At 53.9% G+C, this 20628-nt stretch overlaps 11 protein-coding genes across 11 annotated transcripts; 6 read left to right on the top strand and 5 right to left on the bottom strand.

The window, feature by feature from the left end:
• Nucleotides 1–74: 74 nt before the first annotated feature.
• Nucleotides 75–530, top strand: CLAFUR5_06151 (2-aminomuconate deaminase; the record flags this gene model as incomplete). The annotated part of the gene is made up of 1 exon (XM_047905299.1): nucleotides 75–530. The coding sequence occupies one exon, from the start codon at nucleotides 75–77 to the stop codon at nucleotides 528–530; it is 456 nt and encodes a 151-aa protein (XP_047762150.1).
• A 1513-nt stretch (nucleotides 531–2043) lies between these two features.
• On the bottom strand, nucleotides 2044–3435 carry CLAFUR5_06150 (Satratoxin biosynthesis SC1 cluster protein 4; the record flags this gene model as incomplete). The annotated part of the gene is made up of 2 exons (XM_047905298.1): nucleotides 2044–2685; nucleotides 2734–3435. 2 exons carry the CDS (start codon nucleotides 3433–3435, stop codon nucleotides 2044–2046), a joined length of 1344 nt encoding a protein of 447 aa, XP_047762675.1.
• Nucleotides 3436–4243: 808 nt separating this feature from the next.
• On the bottom strand, nucleotides 4244–5818 carry CLAFUR5_06149 (uncharacterized protein; the record flags this gene model as incomplete). Its single annotated transcript, XM_047905297.1, has 1 exon — nucleotides 4244–5818. One exon carries the CDS (start codon nucleotides 5816–5818, stop codon nucleotides 4244–4246), a length of 1575 nt encoding a protein of 524 aa, XP_047762319.1.
• Nucleotides 5819–6070: 252 nt separating this feature from the next.
• CLAFUR5_06148 (D-galactonate dehydratase) lies at nucleotides 6071–7329 on the bottom strand (the record flags this gene model as incomplete). The annotated part of the gene is made up of 3 exons (XM_047905296.1): nucleotides 6071–6803; nucleotides 6860–7102; nucleotides 7154–7329. 3 exons carry the CDS (start codon nucleotides 7327–7329, stop codon nucleotides 6071–6073), a joined length of 1152 nt encoding a protein of 383 aa, XP_047762760.1.
• Nucleotides 7330–7596: 267 nt separating this feature from the next.
• CLAFUR5_06147 (uncharacterized protein) lies at nucleotides 7597–7974 on the bottom strand (the record flags this gene model as incomplete). Its single annotated transcript, XM_047905295.1, has 1 exon — nucleotides 7597–7974. The coding sequence occupies one exon, from the start codon at nucleotides 7972–7974 to the stop codon at nucleotides 7597–7599; it is 378 nt and encodes a 125-aa protein (XP_047761839.1).
• A 323-nt stretch (nucleotides 7975–8297) lies between these two features.
• CLAFUR5_06146 (Zinc finger protein klf1) lies at nucleotides 8298–11236 on the top strand (the record flags this gene model as incomplete). The annotated part of the gene is made up of 7 exons (XM_047905294.1): nucleotides 8298–8364; nucleotides 8465–8504; nucleotides 8557–9720; nucleotides 9801–10039; nucleotides 10086–10329; nucleotides 10386–10650; nucleotides 10706–11236. The coding sequence occupies 7 exons, from the start codon at nucleotides 8298–8300 to the stop codon at nucleotides 11234–11236; spliced, it is 2550 nt and encodes an 849-aa protein (XP_047761950.1).
• A 334-nt stretch (nucleotides 11237–11570) lies between these two features.
• Nucleotides 11571–12474, top strand: CLAFUR5_06145 (uncharacterized protein; the record flags this gene model as incomplete). Its single annotated transcript, XM_047905293.1, has 3 exons — nucleotides 11571–11790; nucleotides 11840–12012; nucleotides 12034–12474. The coding sequence occupies 3 exons, from the start codon at nucleotides 11571–11573 to the stop codon at nucleotides 12472–12474; spliced, it is 834 nt and encodes a 277-aa protein (XP_047762706.1).
• Nucleotides 12475–12559: 85 nt separating this feature from the next.
• Nucleotides 12560–14019, bottom strand: CLAFUR5_06144 (Putative acyl-coenzyme A synthetase; the record flags this gene model as incomplete). The annotated part of the gene is made up of 2 exons (XM_047905292.1): nucleotides 12560–13459; nucleotides 13540–14019. 2 exons carry the CDS (start codon nucleotides 14017–14019, stop codon nucleotides 12560–12562), a joined length of 1380 nt encoding a protein of 459 aa, XP_047762270.1.
• Nucleotides 14020–15203: 1184 nt separating this feature from the next.
• Nucleotides 15204–16574, top strand: CLAFUR5_06143 (uncharacterized protein; the record flags this gene model as incomplete). The annotated part of the gene is made up of 1 exon (XM_047905291.1): nucleotides 15204–16574. The coding sequence occupies one exon, from the start codon at nucleotides 15204–15206 to the stop codon at nucleotides 16572–16574; it is 1371 nt and encodes a 456-aa protein (XP_047762771.1).
• A 461-nt stretch (nucleotides 16575–17035) lies between these two features.
• CLAFUR5_06142 (Serine O-succinyltransferase) lies at nucleotides 17036–18613 on the top strand (the record flags this gene model as incomplete). Its single annotated transcript, XM_047905290.1, has 1 exon — nucleotides 17036–18613. The coding sequence occupies one exon, from the start codon at nucleotides 17036–17038 to the stop codon at nucleotides 18611–18613; it is 1578 nt and encodes a 525-aa protein (XP_047762772.1).
• A 337-nt stretch (nucleotides 18614–18950) lies between these two features.
• Nucleotides 18951–20476, top strand: CLAFUR5_06141 (uncharacterized protein; the record flags this gene model as incomplete). Its single annotated transcript, XM_047905289.1, has 2 exons — nucleotides 18951–19975; nucleotides 20026–20476. The coding sequence occupies 2 exons, from the start codon at nucleotides 18951–18953 to the stop codon at nucleotides 20474–20476; spliced, it is 1476 nt and encodes a 491-aa protein (XP_047762767.1).
• Between the last annotated feature and the right edge of the window lie 152 nt (nucleotides 20477–20628).

Here is a 20628-nt window from a genome sequence, read left to right as displayed (position 1 = left end):
AGACTCTTTTCACCTGCTGCAGTACCACGCCTTGTGCGAAGCGACCTCATCCACTGTCTGCGACTCCTTCAACCATGGCCAACACAAACAGCCATCCGTTCTTCCTCTCTGCCAACCAAGCTCAAGGTCTAGCCAACTACACGCCCGCAAGAATAGTAGAACCATCAACAAAAACTATCTACGTCTCCGGTACCTCCTCTCGACGCGGTGATGGTACCTGGGCAGGTGTCAAAGAAGATACAGATGGTCGCCTGGAACTCAACATCCGGGAGCAGACAGAGGCAGTTCTATCTAACATCGACGGCGTAATCCGGGGCGCCACAGATGGCAAAGGCAGCATAGCGGATATTGTCGATGCCACGATCTTCCTGGTGAACATAAAAGACGACTACTCCGGAATGAACGAGGAGTGGAACAAAGTCTTTCCCGAGAAGACTGCTGCACCAGCGAGAACGACTGTGGAGGTGAGGGCATTGCCAGATCCGAGACTGCTTGTGGAAATCAAGTGCACTGCTGTGGTCAGCATATGAGAACCAAGTAGCAAACAAGATCGCGACATGGCTTGCGGAGTCCCTTTCTTGCAGCATCCCATGGTATCCCAAGATGCGCTGGAAGCCCTGCTTTAAGTATCTTCCCGTATCCGCCGCGCGCTATCCCTAGCCTTTGCTCTCGATGACCTCCTTTGGCTTTCTTTCCGACAGATTGTTCTCAGTCAGGACTCTCTCTCACTCGCGTGCTGTTTAGTAGCGGCGAGAGCAGCGTTCCTACTTTGACCTCGCGACGTCCATGGCGTCGATACCATTCAGTTTAGTTTCCAGATTCTTCGGCTTCGACTGTACGGTGAGGTTGGCTATGGGGACAGACCAGCGACGATCCGTTATTTGTGTTCTCGACACACGCCGTTGTCGTCTTTCTCCAGGGCGTCGGAAACATTCTGGTTGACCCCCTAAGTGCGGCTCTGATCAAAGGCTCGGTTCATCGTCAAAAGCTCGGGATTGGGAGACATGAAGGCCTGGTTATCTTTACCGGGGCCACGTCCACTTGCGCTGCCTCTGTTGTCGGCGCATGGTCGTGGTCCAAATGGCTGTCGAGACGCCTTCGCGAGCTACACTGACAACGATACGATTGTCCGTTGCGGCACAGTAGTAGATCGTCGGCTCCGTTGCTCGGATCCTGACAGCCGTGGAGATGCGTGAAGATAGTTCTAGTCACACAGTAGCTTCAACCCTATAGAACCTCGTCCTCTGTTGGAGGACGTTGCTCAACTTCGTACCCAGATTGCGGTCTTGTGGTCACAACATCAAAAGTACCACCTTCTTCCAGCATGTCCGCCCCTCCGCAGATCATTCGATGGCTCAATAGCGCATGTAACTTTATCGGGACCAGAAAGGCCAAAGCGGTGGAGGAGGCAGTTGGTGTGCCATGGTTCTTTTTCACCTTCTTCCTCTCTCTCTACAAGTCCCGTACATCAGCTCTGAACAGTTTGTACACACGGCTCTTGTTTCTGTTGTTACTCATATCTTCCATGGGCCTGGGTGGTAATGGTTTAGGTGACCTTATGTATATTGAGATTACTGGACCTCGGAAAGATACTTACTGACTCGCTTCACAGTGAGCATGATTGGATCTACTTCCTCTTATATGTTGGGCCGTGGTACTTATTATGGCGTGTGGGTAAACGGCCGGTGGCGTACGCTGGAGCGGTGGCTTTCGGGGTGACTCTAGCAGTGGCCATTGTCGAGCGGCTCGCTGGCGGCAGAAAGTGGCGAGGACTCAACGGCAGTGTGTATCTGGGGCTAAGAGCTGGTGTATTCCTGCTTCTTAGCATGATAGGCCTGGAGCAGGTCCATGTGATTGTTACCCGCCAAAGCCTGAGCACAGCTGGGACTGACGAAAGGAAGAGCCCTGCTTCCACCTAGCCTAGAAGTCAACGCAACTCAAGCAGGATGAGTCCGCTATCAGTCACGAGCGATACTATGTATCAAAAAAAGAAGTCTTTCGAAATTCAAAGCCATCTCCCTCTCTCCGCAGCTGGCTCTGTTCTCAACATCTCATGAATGTCCAATTACCCTTTTTATCGTCTCTTGGATTGACCATAGAATGGTGCTTGAAGTCTGTGCTCTTCTTGATGGAACCCAGCTCCAGGCTCGGTGAACCATTGCCTTCTCCATCGCTTTCGCTGGAGCCACTCCTCTTGCCCAGACCGAGCCTATCGAGCACAGAGTAGTGCCCGGGCTCAACACCGCCATCTCGTTCGAAGGAATCCACGCTCGTTGCAGGCGGCGAGTATCGTACTTGGGAAAACATAGTAGCTTGCTTGTCTGGCATAGCGAGTGGGTCTGCTGGCACGCCCAGCTGCCTTCCTTCAGACAGTGCATCGCTGGCACTGGGAGTCTCTGGACCAGTCTTTCCTCGTACACTTCGCCAGACCTGCACGAAAAAAACTCGCAATGCCGGCAGACAGCAGCAGATGACCGATGTATTGGCCTCGATTTCAGTCCAGATAAGAGCAGGTGTTGAGCCGTATGTCGTGTCTGTGCTATTGGCGCTGCCTTTGAGCAATACCATGCGGACGATCGATGCTGCAATGGTGAAGGCGCCGAGCGCGAAGACGGCGATGAGCCCTGTCTTGGTTCTTTGCTTCATTTGCAAGGTGTTGATTTGTGGGATGGGCAGGGCGAAGACCTGCAAGTTGTCAGCTAGAAATCAATTGACTTGCTATTGTAGACTTACCACAATGTCCATGGCGGTATTGAACACTGCATGTGAGTACCAAAAGGCGGCAAAATCAAGGCAATAGCCCTCCACCCTTCTGTCCCAATTACGGTGGATCGGCAAACATTGGAAGATCGTGCCAAACGTGAAGGCCAACGTCCCGGCCGCGATGATACCAGCGTTGATAGCAACAGCCTGACAAAAGGCTTTCTTCGCGTCAAACAGTCGGAGGTAGAGCATGCAGAAGCATAGCTTCGTCAGACCTCCGATGGTCTTGTAGCAGATCTGATACATATAGAACCAGAACATGGCGACTGTGAACGTCGGCAGAATGTCGACTCGGTGCTTGCCAAATCCATTGTGGGCAGAGGCGTAGGCAAAAGCAGTCATTATGACCAGGTTGATATACGCCAGAGCGGCCATCAGATCGTCCCAGCCTCGTTGCTTGTGCTTGAAGCGCCATATGAGTCGTGTTGCGAAGAAGGCTGTGGTAATCAGGAGGAAGATGGTTGACACGATGACTAAGGATGGCGTTCGGTTTGGTATGTGTTGCCCTGCCGGGCGTACTGCACTGGCATCGAGCGGGGCTGTAGACATGTTTTGTGCAAGGTCTTCCCAAAAGCAACTGGGTAAATTGATGTCCGATGGCTGGAGGATGATTGACATCGCAAGATGAAGCTGAAATATACCTACACCTAGACCCGTAGCAGTCTTCACCATAGCGCTCGAGTATTCACCATTGCAAAGGCGAAGTCTTATGACGCGCTACGGCCCTGTGAGCAATCGTTACAGATGTCGAATGATCGATAGCTTCATAAACGCCGCTGGGTTACAGTATTCACCACAGCGGCAGTTTCATCATCGAATTAACGCCACGATCAGCTCAGAACTATGCGCAGGGCATGAGATCTGAGCATGACCCGTAGCCAGCTTGGACTCTTGCTACGATGGAACACTGCAACTGAGTCCCAAGAGACTCCACTATTAGCTGGCCGCGGCTGGCGTTAATTCAGCCAAGTTCGGTTCTTGGGTATGGCATATGCGCCGCAACGATGAACGAGTCCAAAGCCGGTCACACTACCTTGCGGTTCAGCGAGGTGGATGCTTGACAAAGTCGGCACTGGACGGCCTGCAGTTCTGGGAACGCTTGCGCAACGTGGAAGAATGCGCCATGCGTCTAAATTTTGACTGTCGCGCTCGTAACGGATACGAGTGAGAAGCCTTGGATGCTGTTACCGGTGTTGTGGTATGCTTCCTCGGGGCATCTTCGTGAGCAATAGTACCTCTCCTGATCTTGGAGGTTGCATCAAGACTGCGGCCGCGATCGAAGCTCCACAGGGTGACAATCTCAACTCATGTAAGCTCACGTGGATTTATTCAAGTCAGGCGGGTCCGTATGGAGCGGGCAAGTGATGCGATATGCCAAGACATTGGGATTTTGCATCGGCGAAGTCGCCGTAGTCAATTTCGTAGGTGACTCTTGAGAGAGGCAGTATGCCCTCAGAAGGACGTGAGTCTTATTCGGTGACTATGCGTAAGGACGTCGGCCACCACCACGATAGCTATCTCCTCCACCCCGGCCACGTCCGCGTCCACCACGATCACCTCGAGGTCCGAAGCCGCCGCCTCTTCCGCGCCGTCCAAAGAGTCCAAAATCTGCTCCGCCGTCCACTAGTCGATCTCCATCTTCGAAGGTATAGCGAAACAATTCTCCTTCTGCGTACGCTGATGGGTCTGCGTCACGGTCATTCCAGTCTCGGCTTGTTGAGGCGGCAAGGTCATCTAGACGACGTTGCGCAAGGTCTCCAGGTACTGGCTGATAGTATAACTTGGGCTTCATCTCGGTGAAGGAGTACCGCTGATCGAGCGAGTCAAACGTTCTGTTTTCAGGCGCTCTCTGTGTTGGTGGAGGTGCTGAATGTGGTGGCGCTTGTGCTTGTGTTTGCCCAGATCGCTGACGAGGTCCGGAGGGCGCATTAGGCATACCTTCACCTGCACCAGAAGGACCACGCGGGGCTGCACTGTTGATGCTTGGCTGCCTGCCGGCGCTGGGTCGAGCATCCACCTCCTGCAGTGTTGCAATAACTCCAGTATCTGTATCCATTCCCGTACTTTCGTAAGCCACTTCCCAACGAGTATTGTCGCCTCTAGTGACTTCAATGTCAATCCATTCGCGGACTTTGTCATCGGGTATGTAGTCGACCCATAGGGGTTTGCGCATGGCCTCATCTGGCCATTTCTTGTTGTGAAGCGCTGCTCGAACTCTTGAAGCGGCGCCAGCGGAATCAAAGAGTACGAAAGCGTGAGTCCTCATCTTGTCGAGGTGAAAGTCATCGATGGAGCCCGATGTAGAGTCAGCTGACTGGGCGATGGTTTCGAGATGCTCCCGGAGCGCATTGGGTTGCAGAGGCCGCAGTAGCTCGCGAATGTACAAGGCTCGCGACCGCGGATGCCGTGAAGGAGGCCCTGCAGCATAATCGTCATGTGATACAGAGGCGTGTTGTCCAGATAAAGTGGCATCCGCGGCCGCGCCTTGGTCGGAGTCTTTTCTAGGTTCAGTCGGAGCGGCATTTGATGTTTGCTCCGAGTCGTCCATGCTCGCGTCCCTTTGGACATCATCGCTGCTGCCGTGTGGCAAGACTTTATCTGCCGCAGAAATTTCGGTATCGACGGGCGCAGGTGCCTCAGCGACGACATCCTCCACGCCCTTTACCTCGACCGAGTCTTCTTCAGCAGCCTTCAGCTTTTTGCTCGCGCTCTCCTCCTGTATCTCTGATGTGGCGCTGCGCTTGCGCTTGTTTGTGGTTTCCGAGTCGTCATTAAGCGAGTCGTCGCCGCCATTGGCCTCGCCATCCGGCGGAGCGTCCTTCCCCTCTACATCCTCTGCTGTTGCAGACTCTGTTGCGCCGGTATCCGCTGCCTCATCAATCTTGTCCGCCTCGCCGGCCGCGTCACCGCCACTGCCATCGCCATTCTCCGCATCTTGCGCCTCGAGTGCTTCGATGAACTGCTGCTTGACCTTCAGTCCGGTCTGGGCAATGCCGCGGTCTTTGATGAGGTCTTTGAGCTCGGTGACCTTCAGCTTGCTGTAGTCGGTCGTCATATTGGGTTATCGGTGGTGGTCGGAGTACGCGAATGCGCCATAGACAAATGCCCAGCTATTTGATATTGAGGTGAAGGTGAGTACAAAGCGATTGTTCGCCAAAACACAGGCAAACATCGACGGAAGGAGCTGCAGGGTGACGCAGGGTGAGATTAAGCTTTTCGCTACAATAGCCAATAAGATCGCCCTGTAGATCTGCCCAAGGCATCCACAAATTCTTGCCTTGCGATAAACTGCTTGATGAAGGTCCTTCTACCACTCTCTGATCGACCCATCTGGCCCATAGAACTCCTTGCATTGCCAAGGTTCGGTCTCTGCAGCAATCCTTCGGATCATGTCCTCATCGATATCTATCCCCAGCCCAGGGCCAGTCGGAGCAGCGACATGACCCTCTTTGATCTCAAACACCGATTGATCTTTCAAGTACGTGTTCAGATCGATGTCTCCTGCCTCTGTGTTGTAATGCATCCCCAGCGACATCTCGAGAACCACAAAGTTGGACGTCGACAGCCCGACATGTAGCGACGCTGCGAACGCGATTGGACCAAGCGGACAATGTGGTGCGATGGCCACATCATAGGCTTCCGCCATGTTGGCAAGACGTCTGGTCTCTGAGATACCTCCCGCATGCGCGATGTCCGGCTGGAGGATGTCGATGAGACCTTCTTCTAAAAATCTCTTAGCATCCCACCGATGGTACAACCTTTCGCCAAGCGCGATCGGTATTGAGGTCATGTTGGCGAGTTGCTTCAATGCCTCGGGATGCTCAACAAGGATGGGCTCTTCGATGAACAGCGGTCGATGTGGTTCCAACGCTTTGGCAAGCTGTTTTGCCATTGGCTTGTGCAGGCGCCCGTGGAAGTCGAGACCAGCATTGAGACCTAGTGCTTTGACTGCTTGCAATCGCTCTACTGTCGAGTCAAGGACGGATGGCATGTCCAACCAGTTGACATCTTCTGTAGCGTTCATCTTCACACAAGTCAATCTGCAGGTGTCATGTCAGCTATGATCATCATATCACGTTTGACTCTTTGCACTCACCCTTGCTCTTTCCTCTTCTTCGCAGCAGCCTCGACATCAGCTGGTCTATCTCCACCTATCCAGCAGTACACCTGACATCTCTGCCGGACCAGGCCACCAAGGAGTTCGTACAGTGGCACATTGAGTCGTCGAGCTTTCAGGTCCCAAAGAGCAATATCAATACCTGACAGCGCTGACATGAAGACAGGCCCTCCTCGGTAGAAGCCAAGCCGCCAGACCAGCTGCCATATATGCTCAATATTGCTGCCAGACCGTCAGAGAAAGCTCGTACACAAGCAGAGTCCTGAAACATACTTTGCCTCCAGCCCAATGAGTCGAACAATAATCTCATTCAACGCTCCTTCCACAGCTAGATCATGTCCTTCAAGCGTGCCCTCGCCCCAGCCGACTTTGCCCTCCTCGTCTGTGAGCTTGACGAACAGCCATCTAGGCTTTACACGGAAGTGCTCGATCTTGGCAATCTTGACCATGATGGCGTCTACTAGTGATCTGAATGACAGCTTGCAACAGACGCATTAAGAGCTGCATATAAACAAACACAGGATCACATAGGCGACCTGATGCAATGGCCGATCTGCGGTTGAATGTTGAAGCGAATCTCATGTGGAGAGCAAGCCGGGGTGTGAATGTTGAAGCTGGGGTGGAATGCTCCCCACGATGCCATGGGGGTCACTTGTCGATGTCATGGCACGGCCCTTCTGTCCTAGTTGATGCCTCGTCACGAAGCATCTATTCGTCTACAGAAGGCATCGAAATCCGGCTGCCTGCTGCCTCTCTGTGGGTCCACTCTTTCCAAGCGGCTTGCCTTGATCCATCTTGCCATTCTCTCGTTTGAGGTAGACCCAGGCCAGCGTAGCAAATGCAATAGCGACTAGGGCTGCACCCAGGTTGACCGCAAAGGCAGCCACATATCTGGGCTCATCGTAATAGAGGTACGACGTCCAGATGTTCGGCGTGTTGCATACGCAGTTGATAAGGGCGATGGCCGCCGCTCGCTTCACCGCCGGCTGCGCTAGACTGCCGGAGATCCAGGTGAGCTGTACGATGGACGAGGAGTAGAAAGACGTGTGAAGTACTTGGCCGTCTCTGATGTTGACGGATACATGTACGTTCATGTCGCGTTGACGAGGACGCGAGGCAGCGGGAACACCTGCAGAGACTGAGTCGGAGCTCGGCACGGCTTCCCGGCGCATTGATCAGCGCGCGGCAGGAACTCTCCATGGACCACAAGGATCACTGGGGGCAACTTCTCCTCCTATGCTGCATGTCAACGACCTGGATCTGTTTGAATGCATGAGCATACTGTACCGTCATAACGCCAAGAGACGGCGATTGATGGCAGCACTTCGATGTCGACTTGCTTGAGCGGTCTGCAGCGCTGAGATAGTTCTAATCCCAAACGCCAACGCCCCCATACGTGGGAGAGAGCATCACCCCAATGGACCAGTCCCCAGTAGAGCCGTCCCCCAAACGACGGCGAGCAAGCAGAGCCGGGCAGGTCAAACGTAAGGAACACATCCACGTGTCAATGTATCCGAGTCTTCTTGGGATCTCGGAGCTTGGCTCACCATTACAGCAACCATGACTGATCTACATGACCCCTAGGTTTCGAATGCCAGCACACAGGATGCGGCAAACGCTACTCGTGAGAATAATGTGCACCCTTGAAGCATGAGCAAGGCCTGACCGCTGCACAGACGTGCGGAACACCTGCACCGCCACGAGCTCAACCATAGGCCAAAAGAAATTTACGCCTGCGAGCTTCCCGATTGTGGCCAAACTTTTGTCAGATATGATCTCTTCGCGAGACACAAGGCTCGACATGGTTCCACGACAGATCAGCCACCCCGTACCCAACAGGTGGCCCAGCAGGAGCCGCCAAGTACCGCTGACAGTCCCTCTGAAGATATCAGTGCGCCCGAACTGCAATTGACACAGCAAGACAATGTAAGTGTAGGCGCGGGACGGGTAGTCGGCCATGTTCCCGCCCAGGAAAATATATCTCAGGTACCCAGTACCTGGATGCAGCCTATCCACACTCTTAGCTCAACAGCCATCCCACCGAGTCCTGCTAGACCTGCGGGGCGCACAACTCCACTCCCTCTTACGAGGAACTGGACAACGGACGATGCGCACGCACAAGCGAATGACAGCTTCGCTGCGTGGCTATTCGCGAGCCCAGGTAGTCAAAACACCGAGTTTGATCTCACGAATCTACCATTCGTTGATTTCGGCTTGGAGTATTCTCCCCAAGACATCTGGCAATTCCACCAGCAGTCCGATCCTGGGCAGCACCTTGGGGTGGAAGGCCTTCAAAACCAAGCGCCAGAGGATGTGGCTGTATCTGAAGCCTCGCACAGATTTGGTGCGAGCATCACGGAAGATCGCAGGAATGAGGTGATCGAGCTTATTGCCGCTTACCAGAGGAGGCTGCAGGTCACAAAGCTGCAGGACCGCGATCATCTGCTCTATATGGATGCTTCATCCCAGCTGTCGAATATGTCTTCGGCGGTCCTCGACAAGTTGGTCGCTGCTTACTGGCTTGCTAGCAGGCAAATACCTGTCTTACACCAGCCTACATTCTGCAGCAACACGTGCCACATCATGCTTCTCCTGGCCGTCATAGCCTTTGCTGCTACTGACATGGCAAAGTCCCAGCCAAAGAGCGCTCTGGCAGACCACCGAGAGCTTGGTGACTTGGTCATCAACAATTTGCGATGGGAAGTGTTCACTCACGATGATGCTCATCCCCCAATTCAGCTATGGGTCGCACAGACTCTGGTGATTATCGAATACTACGAGAAGCATTGCTCCAGTCGTAAGCTGCATGAGCGAGGGCACATCCATCATTCCTCTACACTGTGAGTGCATCTCTTCAGACCCATTCCAAGAACCCAGTTTCGTACCTTATACGATCCGAATATGGCTGACATTTATGCAGTACATTGTTGCGCAGGGGAAGCCCACTCGTAGGTACTTCGGAAACTGACGGTCCTAGCGAAGTGCCGACACGACAGGTAAGCCCTGCGCTGGACGGTGATAAGACATTCGGCGTCCAACATCGGTCTGGCATCGATGCGTGGTGGCTACAGTGGGTGCGAAATGAGTCTTTTAAGAGAGTCGTCTTTGCAGCCTTCCAGATGGATACCCTCCATGCTGTAATGTTCGGGCACGCAGCCGGTGAGTGCTGTGTCCCATCATTCGGACTGTACTGATAGTGGTCTAGACATGGCGCCTTACGAAATCAGGCTTGCCTTGCCGTGCGACGAGTCATTATGGGCTGCAACAAGCGCGGAAGAGATTCACCGTCTGGATGCAAACCTCAAGATGTACGGCATTCGCCCCATCAATTTTCTAGATGCACTGAAGAAATGTCTCCATGCGCACGACGTGCAGACCCACGCACCTGCAAGAGTGCTCTTGATGGCCGGGCTACTCAATGTCGGGTGGCATATCTCTCGCAGGGAGAAGTGAGTTGCGCTTAGTGGTAGTGTTGCAATATGTGCTGACCTAAACCGCCTAACAGACATCTGCAGTTCCTTGAGACGGTGCCATCTGTCCGAGAACAGGGCCGATGGAGAGCTCTTCTGCTTCATGCTTTCGGTCAGTGGCGGAGCTGCTTCGTCGAGGCAGTCGGTGGTCGAAACAACAGCATAAACCAGCTCGATATGCATGGCTCAAGCCCTGGTGTGCTTTACTACCTAGCTCACATGACTATGCATGCGGATATCATCGACTGTCAGATATTCTCAGGTTCCAAACGATTGCTGGGTCGCAAGGTGTCGGAGAAGGTGAGACATATCAGGGACATGCCTACTTCTGTAACTCCGACTAACTCAATGTCAGGACTATCTCAACGTCGTGCAACGCATGCAATCATGGGTGTGCACCCCTTTGGCTCAACATGCTACGCTGCATGCTTTTAAGCTGTTGCACGAGACACTTCTCCAATCGAACATCCTCCACTCATCTCAGACATCACGCCTTGGCTCGACATCAGTCAAGTACAACTGCAGAACGGATCCGCTGTTCTATCGACCTTGGGCACTCTTCTTAGCCGGACTCATCATGTGGGCCTACCAGCACGCCTCCAGTACATATCCTGTTATCGCCGCCAGAGAACAACGACAAGTAGCTGGCATCGATGACGACGCAATCTGCTGCCGTTACCTGTCGATTTGTGCTACCATCGAGGATCCTGCTCACATCATACCTTCGTTATCGTCACATGGCTGCGCAGCTGTACTCGCAGTTCTGTCTCGCATCTTATCGAACGCCGAACCAGAGATCCTGGACGAGGCATCCAAGCGCTTGCAGGAATGTCGAGATATGCTGGTCAGTAACAGCGTAAGCTGGCCAGTGCTTTCCAGGACCTAGAAGTCAATACTGCTGTCCAACACCGCTACATGTAACATGTCAATGAGCGCGCATAACCGAGGTGTAGGCCGAGGTGTACTGGATGAATAGTCAGGAGAATCATCAAGCATACGGCTGACCAGGCTGCGATGCTGGTTTGGCTTTGTTGACACAACAATGACCTGGTTAGATCATCCGCGCCCACACAAACCCTCCCACAACACCTCTCATCTCGCGCCCTTCTGAGTCAGTAACCTCCGAGGCCGAGGATACAGAAAGCCATATATGAATGGAAGTAGTGCAGTGTACCGTCTTTGCACGATTCGATCATACAGTACCACAAACAGCACCTATCATGGCCACAACTACCACACAGGAAGCTCCACAGCACCGTCAACGCACATATCATGACCGTGACGATGCAGCGTACGTCCTTCCAAACGATGCTGCCGAACACGCCCGCCTCGAAATCCAAGCTATTCACCTCTCCAACATAATGAACGGCCAACCCATCCACGCCCCGCTCTCCCTCACCACCTCAAACCTTCGCATCCTCGACGTCGGCTGCGGAACCGGTGTCATCTCCGACCATCTCGCCGCCCGCTATACATAAAACCGCCCAAGTCTTCGGCCTAGACCTAACCCCAGTCCCACAACTCCGCGATCGTCCACCAAACGTGAAGTTCCTGCAAGGGAACGTCCTCGAAGACTCACCACACAAGTGGGTCGACAGAGCTGGAGACGCACCTTTGCCGAATAGCCAGGGCCTCTTCGATCTCATTTTCAGCCGCCTACTTGTGTGTGGCATGAGCGATTAGCCAAAGTACATCCACACCGAATACTCCCTCCTCAAACCCGGCGGTTACGTCGAGATCCAAGACGTCGATTTCCGCTGGTACGACTCTTCAGGCGCGGACATTAGCAAATCGTGGGCTTGGTGGCAGCGTGTGCGTGCCGCGGGCATTGCTATAGCATTGGACTGGGATTGCGGGAAGAAGGCAGCGCAAAGATTGAAAGATGCGGGTTTCGTGGATGTTGAGGTTAAGACTTATCGGTGGCCTTTTGGAGGACAGTGGGAGGAGGAGCAGGCGTGGGGGGACATTGGGGAGTATGTTGCGGCGGAGGTTGGGAACTTGAATTATCATATGGTTGGCAGACTAATGGGGAAGGTTGGGGCGGGAGAGGATGAGATTAGGGGATTGCAGGAGGAGGCGGTGGAGCATTTGAAGGCGGAGGAGGGGAAGCATTGGGTTTATTAAGTTACTACAGGGAGGAAGCCGGAGTAGTAAAGCGGTGAGTGTGGTGTTCGTCAGTTGTCGTGCTAGAGCTTCGCTTTGGGGTCTTCTAAATATGGTCGCTGCCGCAACTCCTTCCGTAAGATCTTGCCAGACGCACTCTTTGGAATCTCATGAACGAACTTAACTCCGCCTCGCAGTCGCTTATGGCTTGCGACAGTGGCCTTGACCAAGTCCACAACTTCTTCAGCCGCAACGCTCTCCCACCTACTGCCACCACAATGAAAGCCTTTGGTACTTCCGTGCCATATCGCGCAGATTGCACTCCAATAACTGCAGCATCTACAATCTTCGGATGCGACATGAGGAGATCCTCCAGCTCTGCGGGAGCGACTTGCAGTCCCTTGTACTTGATGAGCTCTTTCTTACGGTCCACCAGATACACCTGGTTGTCCCTAACATAGCCGACATCTCCAGTGGAGTACCATCCGTTGACAATAGAGGCGTCGGTCGCGGTAGGGTTGTTGTGGTACCCTTGACACACCACAGGTCCAGCTACGAGCATCTCACCAACCTCTCCAGGCTCAACGTCTTGGCCTTCATCGTTCACCACACGAACTCGTACATTCGGCAAGATCTCACCTACGCTGCCGGTTTCGTCTCGTAAATCCCAATCCGTGGCTGTCACCGAGCCGTCCGTTTCTGTAGCTCCCCAGGTCCGAGTCATGAACGTGTTGCCCTTGCCTAGCTTCTGGCTGACTTCTTTGACCAACTCAAGCCCCATTGGAGCTGCGCCGCTGCAGGCTACTTCCCAGCTGTCGAAATGGTCGGTCACTTTCGGACTTTTGGCCACCTGCAGCCCGATCGGTGGCACGGAGAATTGGTATACTGTCCGGTACTGTCGACTGTACTTGATGAAGTCGTCGAAGTTGTACTTCTCTAGCCAGTAGACTGTGCCGCCCATGTAGAAGGGATTGAGAGAGTACTGCTGGAAGCCTGCGATGTGTGCCTGTTAAACCGACGATTAGAACTTCTCTCTCTGTCGCAAAATGTCTCAGGAGAATGAGGTTCCTAGTCGGGGCAAAATACCATGGGTAGACACCCGATCGTGCGCCAATGGAATATATGCCCTTCCTGCATTCGACGAGATATGTACCTAGCGCCGAGGTGCATGCTGACGATGTTGCTTGAGACCAGGTTCCAGTGTGACAGGCGAACACCTTTGGGCAGACCAGTAGTGCCTGATGAGTAAAGCAGACATGTCGTGATACTCTCAAGATCGCTTGGCCGGGTAAATCGCTGCCACTCGAGCATTCTTCCGGAGTATGATCGCAGGACATCAAGATGGGGCTGCGCAGAAAGTAACAGCTTCCATCTGACTGACGACGAACTGTCAATCACCAGAATGCGTTCGGAGGGAATGGCGCACTGCTTCGCCGCTGCTATCGTCGTCTCCTCATATTCTTTCGAGCACAGCAGCAAAGTCGCGCCAGAATCACAGATCTGGCGCACCAATTCAGTGACAGTGGATGCAGTGCTCGCCCCGCGGTAGACGCCTCCGGCTGCCATGATGCCAAAGAAGACAATGGGTAAGAAAGGACTAAGTGATGCCGTCGACAACACAACATCTTTGCCGGGCCCATTGGCACCAACATCATATCTGTGCCAGAGAAGGTACGCTATCCGTCTAGTCAAGTCGCGAGCTTCAGCCTTGGTAATCTTGTTCTTTGGTCCGTGAGCGTAGGCGTGGATGACAGTGTCCTCTTTTGCGGAGGACGATGCTGATTCTGTTCCTGGCAGTCAGTCCGAATGAGACACTGCTCAAGCAGCGGCATGCCAAAGAGCAAGGTTAGTATGTCAAGCTTTGGGAGGTCAATGTCTGCATGCTGCGACGTGTAGATGTGCATGGTGTGCAGCTGTGAATGATACTAGACCAGAGCGCACGGTGGCCGACACAGTACCTCACCTCGTACTGCTGCGAATGACTTGCTACCTTACTACTGTAAGGCAACATGCCGTGCGGGGCACTTTGCTGATAGCCAAGGTCTTCCATCGCGTGCATGCTCCCAACCATCAGGAGGTATAAGTCACTCTGCGTTTCTTCTGATGAGCGATGACAGCTCATCTCGAGGCAAGGAAGACGTGGAGCTGGGAATGTAAGACGGGCAGGGAGAGGCTTTCATACAACAAATGGCAAATAGATTCAATCGAACAGAGTCCCGAGGCTGGATGGCATCTTGTCCTTGCCCTTGTCCTTGTCCTTGTCATCCTCATCTCCAGCTCCTCGCACTTGTTGTAACCTGTTCTGCCTCATCAAGGATTCAAGGTCGGGGAGTCGTCGTTTGCATCTTTATTAGAACCCTCATGGGAGTCTGTAAGGTATCGTGTCCCAAGGACGGGATGGTTGATTCGGAACATGAGGTGCCGGCTCCGCGGTTGACCAAGACTCTTGTGCGCGCGCCGGCGACAGTGGGAGTGGATCGCGTGTTTCTCGGTCGTCACTTCACCTGTCGACATGATGATACACCTGGGCATGTATCCATGATGCACAATCGCAGCCTCTTGCTGGCATGAATTCAATGTTGGGCGCGATGGCGCTGCGAGAGACGGAGATGTCGCCATAGTTCTACTGTACCACCGACGCGAGGCCGATTGCTTCTAAGACTAGGTACTCCACTGGGCACCTGGTACCGACAGCTTCGCAACAATGAACCGCACGGCATGTTGACACAACAGCCGACCACTTCCACACAATGCGTGCCATCGCGCTTTACAGCACCCTCTTTGTGCTGATCGCCGGCGCCCTGGTCATAGTCGCGATACATGGTGGCACCAACTATGCGCGGGAATTCGTAGACGGCTACGAGCATAGCATTGTCCGGCCGTCCAAGGAACAGCAAGAGCACGAGCCCGCGGCACACACGACAGGCTGGACTTTCAGCCACAGGACGCAGGGCCGCAACTATGGTCTCACAGAAGAGCAGTGCAACGTTGCTTTCCCGCACTTGTACAGAGAAATCGACAGGGCAGTGCAGCACAGAAAGGACAAATGGGGCAACATAACGCCGGACGAGCTCGAAACTGCATGGAGGGGCGACGGCATCGTGCGTGCTCAGATACACGACAACCAGCTGTACATCATCGATGCGCATGGAGTTGTGGATCACAATCATCGGCCGAGGACAGTCGCAACGTTACACTCGCTACATCGTGCCATCAGTGCATTTCAGGGAAAGCTTCCAGACATCGAATTCACCTTCACCGTCCACGATGCCGCTTTACCAGACTCGAACGGCAATGAGACTACGTGGGCGTACACTCGAAGAGAGCATCAGGAGAAGCTATGGCTGATGCCAGACTTTGGACTTTGGGGCTGGCCAGACGTTGGCTTGCGTTCGTTTGCTGAGCTGCAAGAGGTGCTCGAGCACGAGGAAGATGAATTCGTGGACAAGGAACCCAAGCTGGTCTGGCGCGGTTCCGTTGCGGTTGGGTCGAAGGATGTCCGCCACGGCCTCGTCGACCACAGCAAAGGCAAATCGTGGTCGGATGTGCAGACTCTGGATTGGGCAAACTCAACGAACATTCAAGAACGACTGCTTAGTATGCAGGACCATTGCTCTTACATGTTTGTGGCTCAAACGGAAGGCAACACCTACAGTGGAAGGCTGAAGTATCTTTTGAACTGCCACTCGGTACTCTTCTCCCACGACCTAGAATGGCTGGAACTCTACCATCACCTGATGAAAAAGTCAGGCCCAGACCAGAACTACATCCGCGTCAAACGCGACTTTAGCGATCTCGCCAGTACAATGGACAGATTCTCCCGCCCAGCCAACTATCTCCAAGCGCAGAAGATCGCAGACAACGCACGACGCACGTTCCGCGAACGATACCTCACGCCCGCCGCCGAAGCATGTTATTGGCGGGCCATGATTCGAGGCTGGAGCGAGGTACAGGACTTTCAGCCAGAATTCTGGGAGGAAGTGACAGAGTACGACAAGGTCAAGAAGAAGGAAGTTCAGAAGCGCAAGCCGCGAGGCGCGCCCTTTGAGTCTTATGCTATCATGGAGGAAGTCGACTGGCAATTGCCCGCAAAGGCACGGAAGATGTGTATTGACGAGTGAGGCACTTTCATGGGAGCGTTCTGGAGCGTGGCGTTAAGGCGCCTGAGGCCCTGAGCAAATGCAACATCTGGGCACGGATGACGGTACAGTACAATGCAGGTTCTTAGCGCTGGGCGGTTAGCACTAGGCGGCGTTTCAGGCAATTTACGTCGTGGTCAGTAGGACAATCATGCAGTGGAATGATGTGAAGCCTGTGATCACGTCAGATGTCGCTTGCTCACCTCTGTCAAGCAGCCTTGGTCGTTGCATTGCATAGCATCGTTTGGCAGAATGTACACCGCTTTCAGCCCTGTGTGGCGTGCTTGAAACCCGGCACGCTAGCGTCGACTGTGGTGAAACTGCGTTAGTAATGATTTCGAGATCTTCCTGACCCGCTGCTGTGATCTCATTGAAAGACGAGACATGCTGAAGTGTTCCCTTCCATCCTCCACACAGTAGTATTCGTAAACAGAGCACTCAAGATGAGTACCTCGCGATGCATGAACAGCTTGGCGAGGCAAGCTCCGAAAGCCCTGCGGAAGACGAACCCAAGAGCACGATTTGCCGGACAGCAACACCGAACAATATCTCGAGATGCAACACGGTCAGCCCAAGCATTCGCAGCACAACCTATCCACGACGATACACCTGCCGGATCGTCAATCTCTAATCCGCAGTTGTCCTTCCCCTGCCTCGATAGCCAAGAAGACCGTACGAGACAGCTAAACACGAAACGATCATTGTCAGGCCCAGAACCTTCCTACACAGCTGGCAAGACTGAGGTCTTCCACTCCACGGAGCCTTTCTTACTCGATTGGGGAGGTGTGTTGTCTGAATTTGACATTGCATGGGAAGGATGGGGCACGCTGAACGCGGACAAGAGCAATGCAATTCTGTTACATACCGGTCTATCCGCCAGCAGTCATGCCCACAGCACAGAAGCCAACCCGAGGCCAGGCTGGTGGGAGAAGTTCATCGGGCCGGGCGCCCCTCTTGATACAGACAAGTACTTCATAATATGCACCAATGTGCTGGGTGGATGCTACGGCAGCACTGGGCCGAGCAGCAAAGATCCCATCAGTGGAGAGCACTACGGCACCAGCTTTCCAATCTTGACAATGCAGGACATGGTACGTGCGCAATTCAGGCTGCTAGACGCGATGGGTATCGACAAGCTGTATGCGAGTGTTGGATGCAGCATGGGCGGCATGCAGTCTTTGGCTGCGGGCGTGTTGGACAGCGAGCGAGTTGGCAAGATCGTGTCGGTCTCGGGTTGTGCTAGGAGCCATCCCTACAGTATCGCTATGCGACACACTCAGCGGCAGGTGCTCATGAACGATCCAAACTGGGCGAACACGCGGGGAAACTACTACAAAGCCATCCCACCACACACCGGCATGAAGCTGGCACGCGAGATCGCTACCATTACCTATCGATCTGGTCCCGAGTGGGAGAAGCGATTCGGTAGACAACGTGCAGATGCTAGCAAGCCACCGGCACTTTGTCCAGACTTCCTCATCGAGACGTACCTTGACCACGCCGGCGAGAAGTGGTGTCTCGAGTACGATGCGAACAGTTTACTATACGTCAGCAAAGCCATGGACCTCTTCGACCTGGGAGCGCAGCTACAAGAAGCCACCGCTGAAAGACGCAAATCGCACGCCGACAGACTTCAAGGCGCATTCCTCGAACAAGCCAAGGAGGATCGCTGCACATTGAGCCTGCCAGATGAGCCTTATCAGGAACAGGAGTCTTCAGCAGACATGATGGCGGCGAATCTGTCATCCTCTCACCAGCCCACACAGTCGTCAGCGCCTCCCGAAGATCTCATCAAGGGTCTGGTGCCGCTACGTGACATTCCTACGCTCGTGCTGGGCGTAGCGTCAGACATTCTGTTCCCAGCATGGCAGCAGCATGAAATTGCAGAAACGCTGAGGCGTGTCGGCAATCGCAGTGTGACTCACGTTGAACTCGGGGAAGATCGATCATTGTTTGGACACGATACGTTCTTGCTTGATCTGGAGGGCGTTGGGGGCGAGATCAAACGATTCCTGGGCTAGGTTCAGCACGCGATCACTTCCGGGAACCTCGCATAAAGGTGAACGAGACTGCATTGCAAGATCGTTTGTCTGGGCATAAGCAAACATCTGGTGAATGCTGAAAGACAGATCGCTCCTGCCGCTGCTTGCTACTGCCACGAGCTGGCCGCTGGCGTCATAAGCGATATCAGTGAATATGATTGCGGATTGGCTCGCAATATAAACACCCTCGACATCATCAATGGCTATCGACGACACACGCACCACAACAACGCCTCTTCTGCCCGTCGCCACGCCTTTCGAAGCGCTGTTGCGGTCATAGCCAGTTGTCCAGTCACGTGGAGAATCGCATTTCACCATGGAACACCGCATCACAAGCTCGCGAGCCACGAGCGGCGACCGCGCTTCACCGACGCTTCGCGAGATGTTCAAGGCCCATATAAACAATTCTCGATCTCACTTGACTACTCACACCACACCACCACAACGACAACCTTCCGACCACCAACAACCACCTCAGCCTCACCTTTTCGGACCCCCGCACCAAGAAGCACCTCTCCAACCCACAGAACCTTTCTGGCACCAGTACCCTTGGTGGACACACCATCAGCTATACTATTACCCGGAGTTTGGTAGTTATTTCGACCACCCATTGTACACCGCACAGACAATGGACGGCACTACTATCAAAATCGGATACGGCAATGGCTCGAGCTTCCGCGATGGCCATCCGACCAACCGCAATGCACCAGGATCGCCCGCTCAGAAGCGGAACTCTGGACCCAAGGTCGACATCTTCAATGGAGACGAGTACATTCGCTCTATCCCACTGAAGATCCTCACTCGCTTCTCCGAGGCTGCCAAGCGAGATTTTCCTCGACCGGGACGGCAGGGCACCACCCAAGCGACTTCTTCAAAGGAGGCTCCAGCCTTGACTTCATCCAAGGTTGACTCTATTCTCGACTGGGCCGAAGAAGTCAATGCCGCGGATGGAGGTGCTGCTGCAGGAGCACAGGCAGCCAAGAAAGAAACCCCCTCAGAGCAGAAGTCGCGGGCAAGAGACCGCCTTCCAGTCATTGCGCCTATCTCATTGGCATATGCCATCCCCAAGGCGCCGAAGAAGACCCTTGTTTTGAAACTTGACGTCGTGGAGATGCCGTCGAAGAAGGCTCTTGGTGTGGCTCTCAAGTGGATGGAGGACAACGAGTCGAGCGAGGGCAAGCTCATCGACTTTGGTCCTGTCAACCTGGACAAGATCAAGCTGGATGACTTGATCGATCTCTACCAGGCGGCGTTGGCTTTCGAGCTTCGACCATGGGGCAAAGTTGGCAGGCTGCAGAGGGAGATCTGTCATCGCGTCTCGGAGGGCAAGCTCGAGATCAGGTATGTTCGATAATCCCACCTAGCATGAATCTGAGGCTAATCATTCACAGTACTTTCAAGCTGCTTTCGGGATGGTTGCCCGGTGACGATCAAGTCCTCGTTCGCTGCGCCAACTCCATGGAGTACCACCGCCGGAAGTCTGCGTACAACGTGACCGAGATGGAGGAGGTCGCGGCTTTCCTTCAGCAGCCCAGCAACAAGAAGCTCGACGCCACTTTTGCTGATGTTCTCGGGGAGTGGCGCATGAGGCGCGAGGCTAGGCAAAGTGAGCGATCAGGCCGACGTCAAGATCAGATTTCCAAGGTCATCGACGGCACTGACTATGGTACTAAGAGTTCCGGCGGCGTGGAAGAGGAGGCGACTACGTCCAATACCATCGACAAGGGTGTCGACACTGTGCAACAGAAGGAGGGCAAGCCGACTACACGTCGTCGCAACCGTCGTACGCAGAAGGCGAAGGGTGAGGCCAAGCAAGGCCAGGACGCTGCTGGAGCGAAGTAGGATGGTTGATCTTTCGATTCCTTACGTTTATTCTTCCACAAGCGAGCAATGTTGGCTACTATATAGTCAGATATTGATTAAGGACAAGCGATGAGCGTACTGCCTTTCGATCTGCTATCGCGAGTTACATGAGCGTTATGGGCAAGTCTCGC

Source organism: Fulvia fulva, chromosome 5 (genome assembly GCF_020509005.1).
Source record: "Fulvia fulva chromosome 5, complete sequence".
Lineage (NCBI taxonomy): Eukaryota > Fungi > Ascomycota > Dothideomycetes > Mycosphaerellales > Mycosphaerellaceae > Fulvia > Fulvia fulva.
This window is presented reverse-complemented; position numbering and strand designations above follow the sequence as displayed.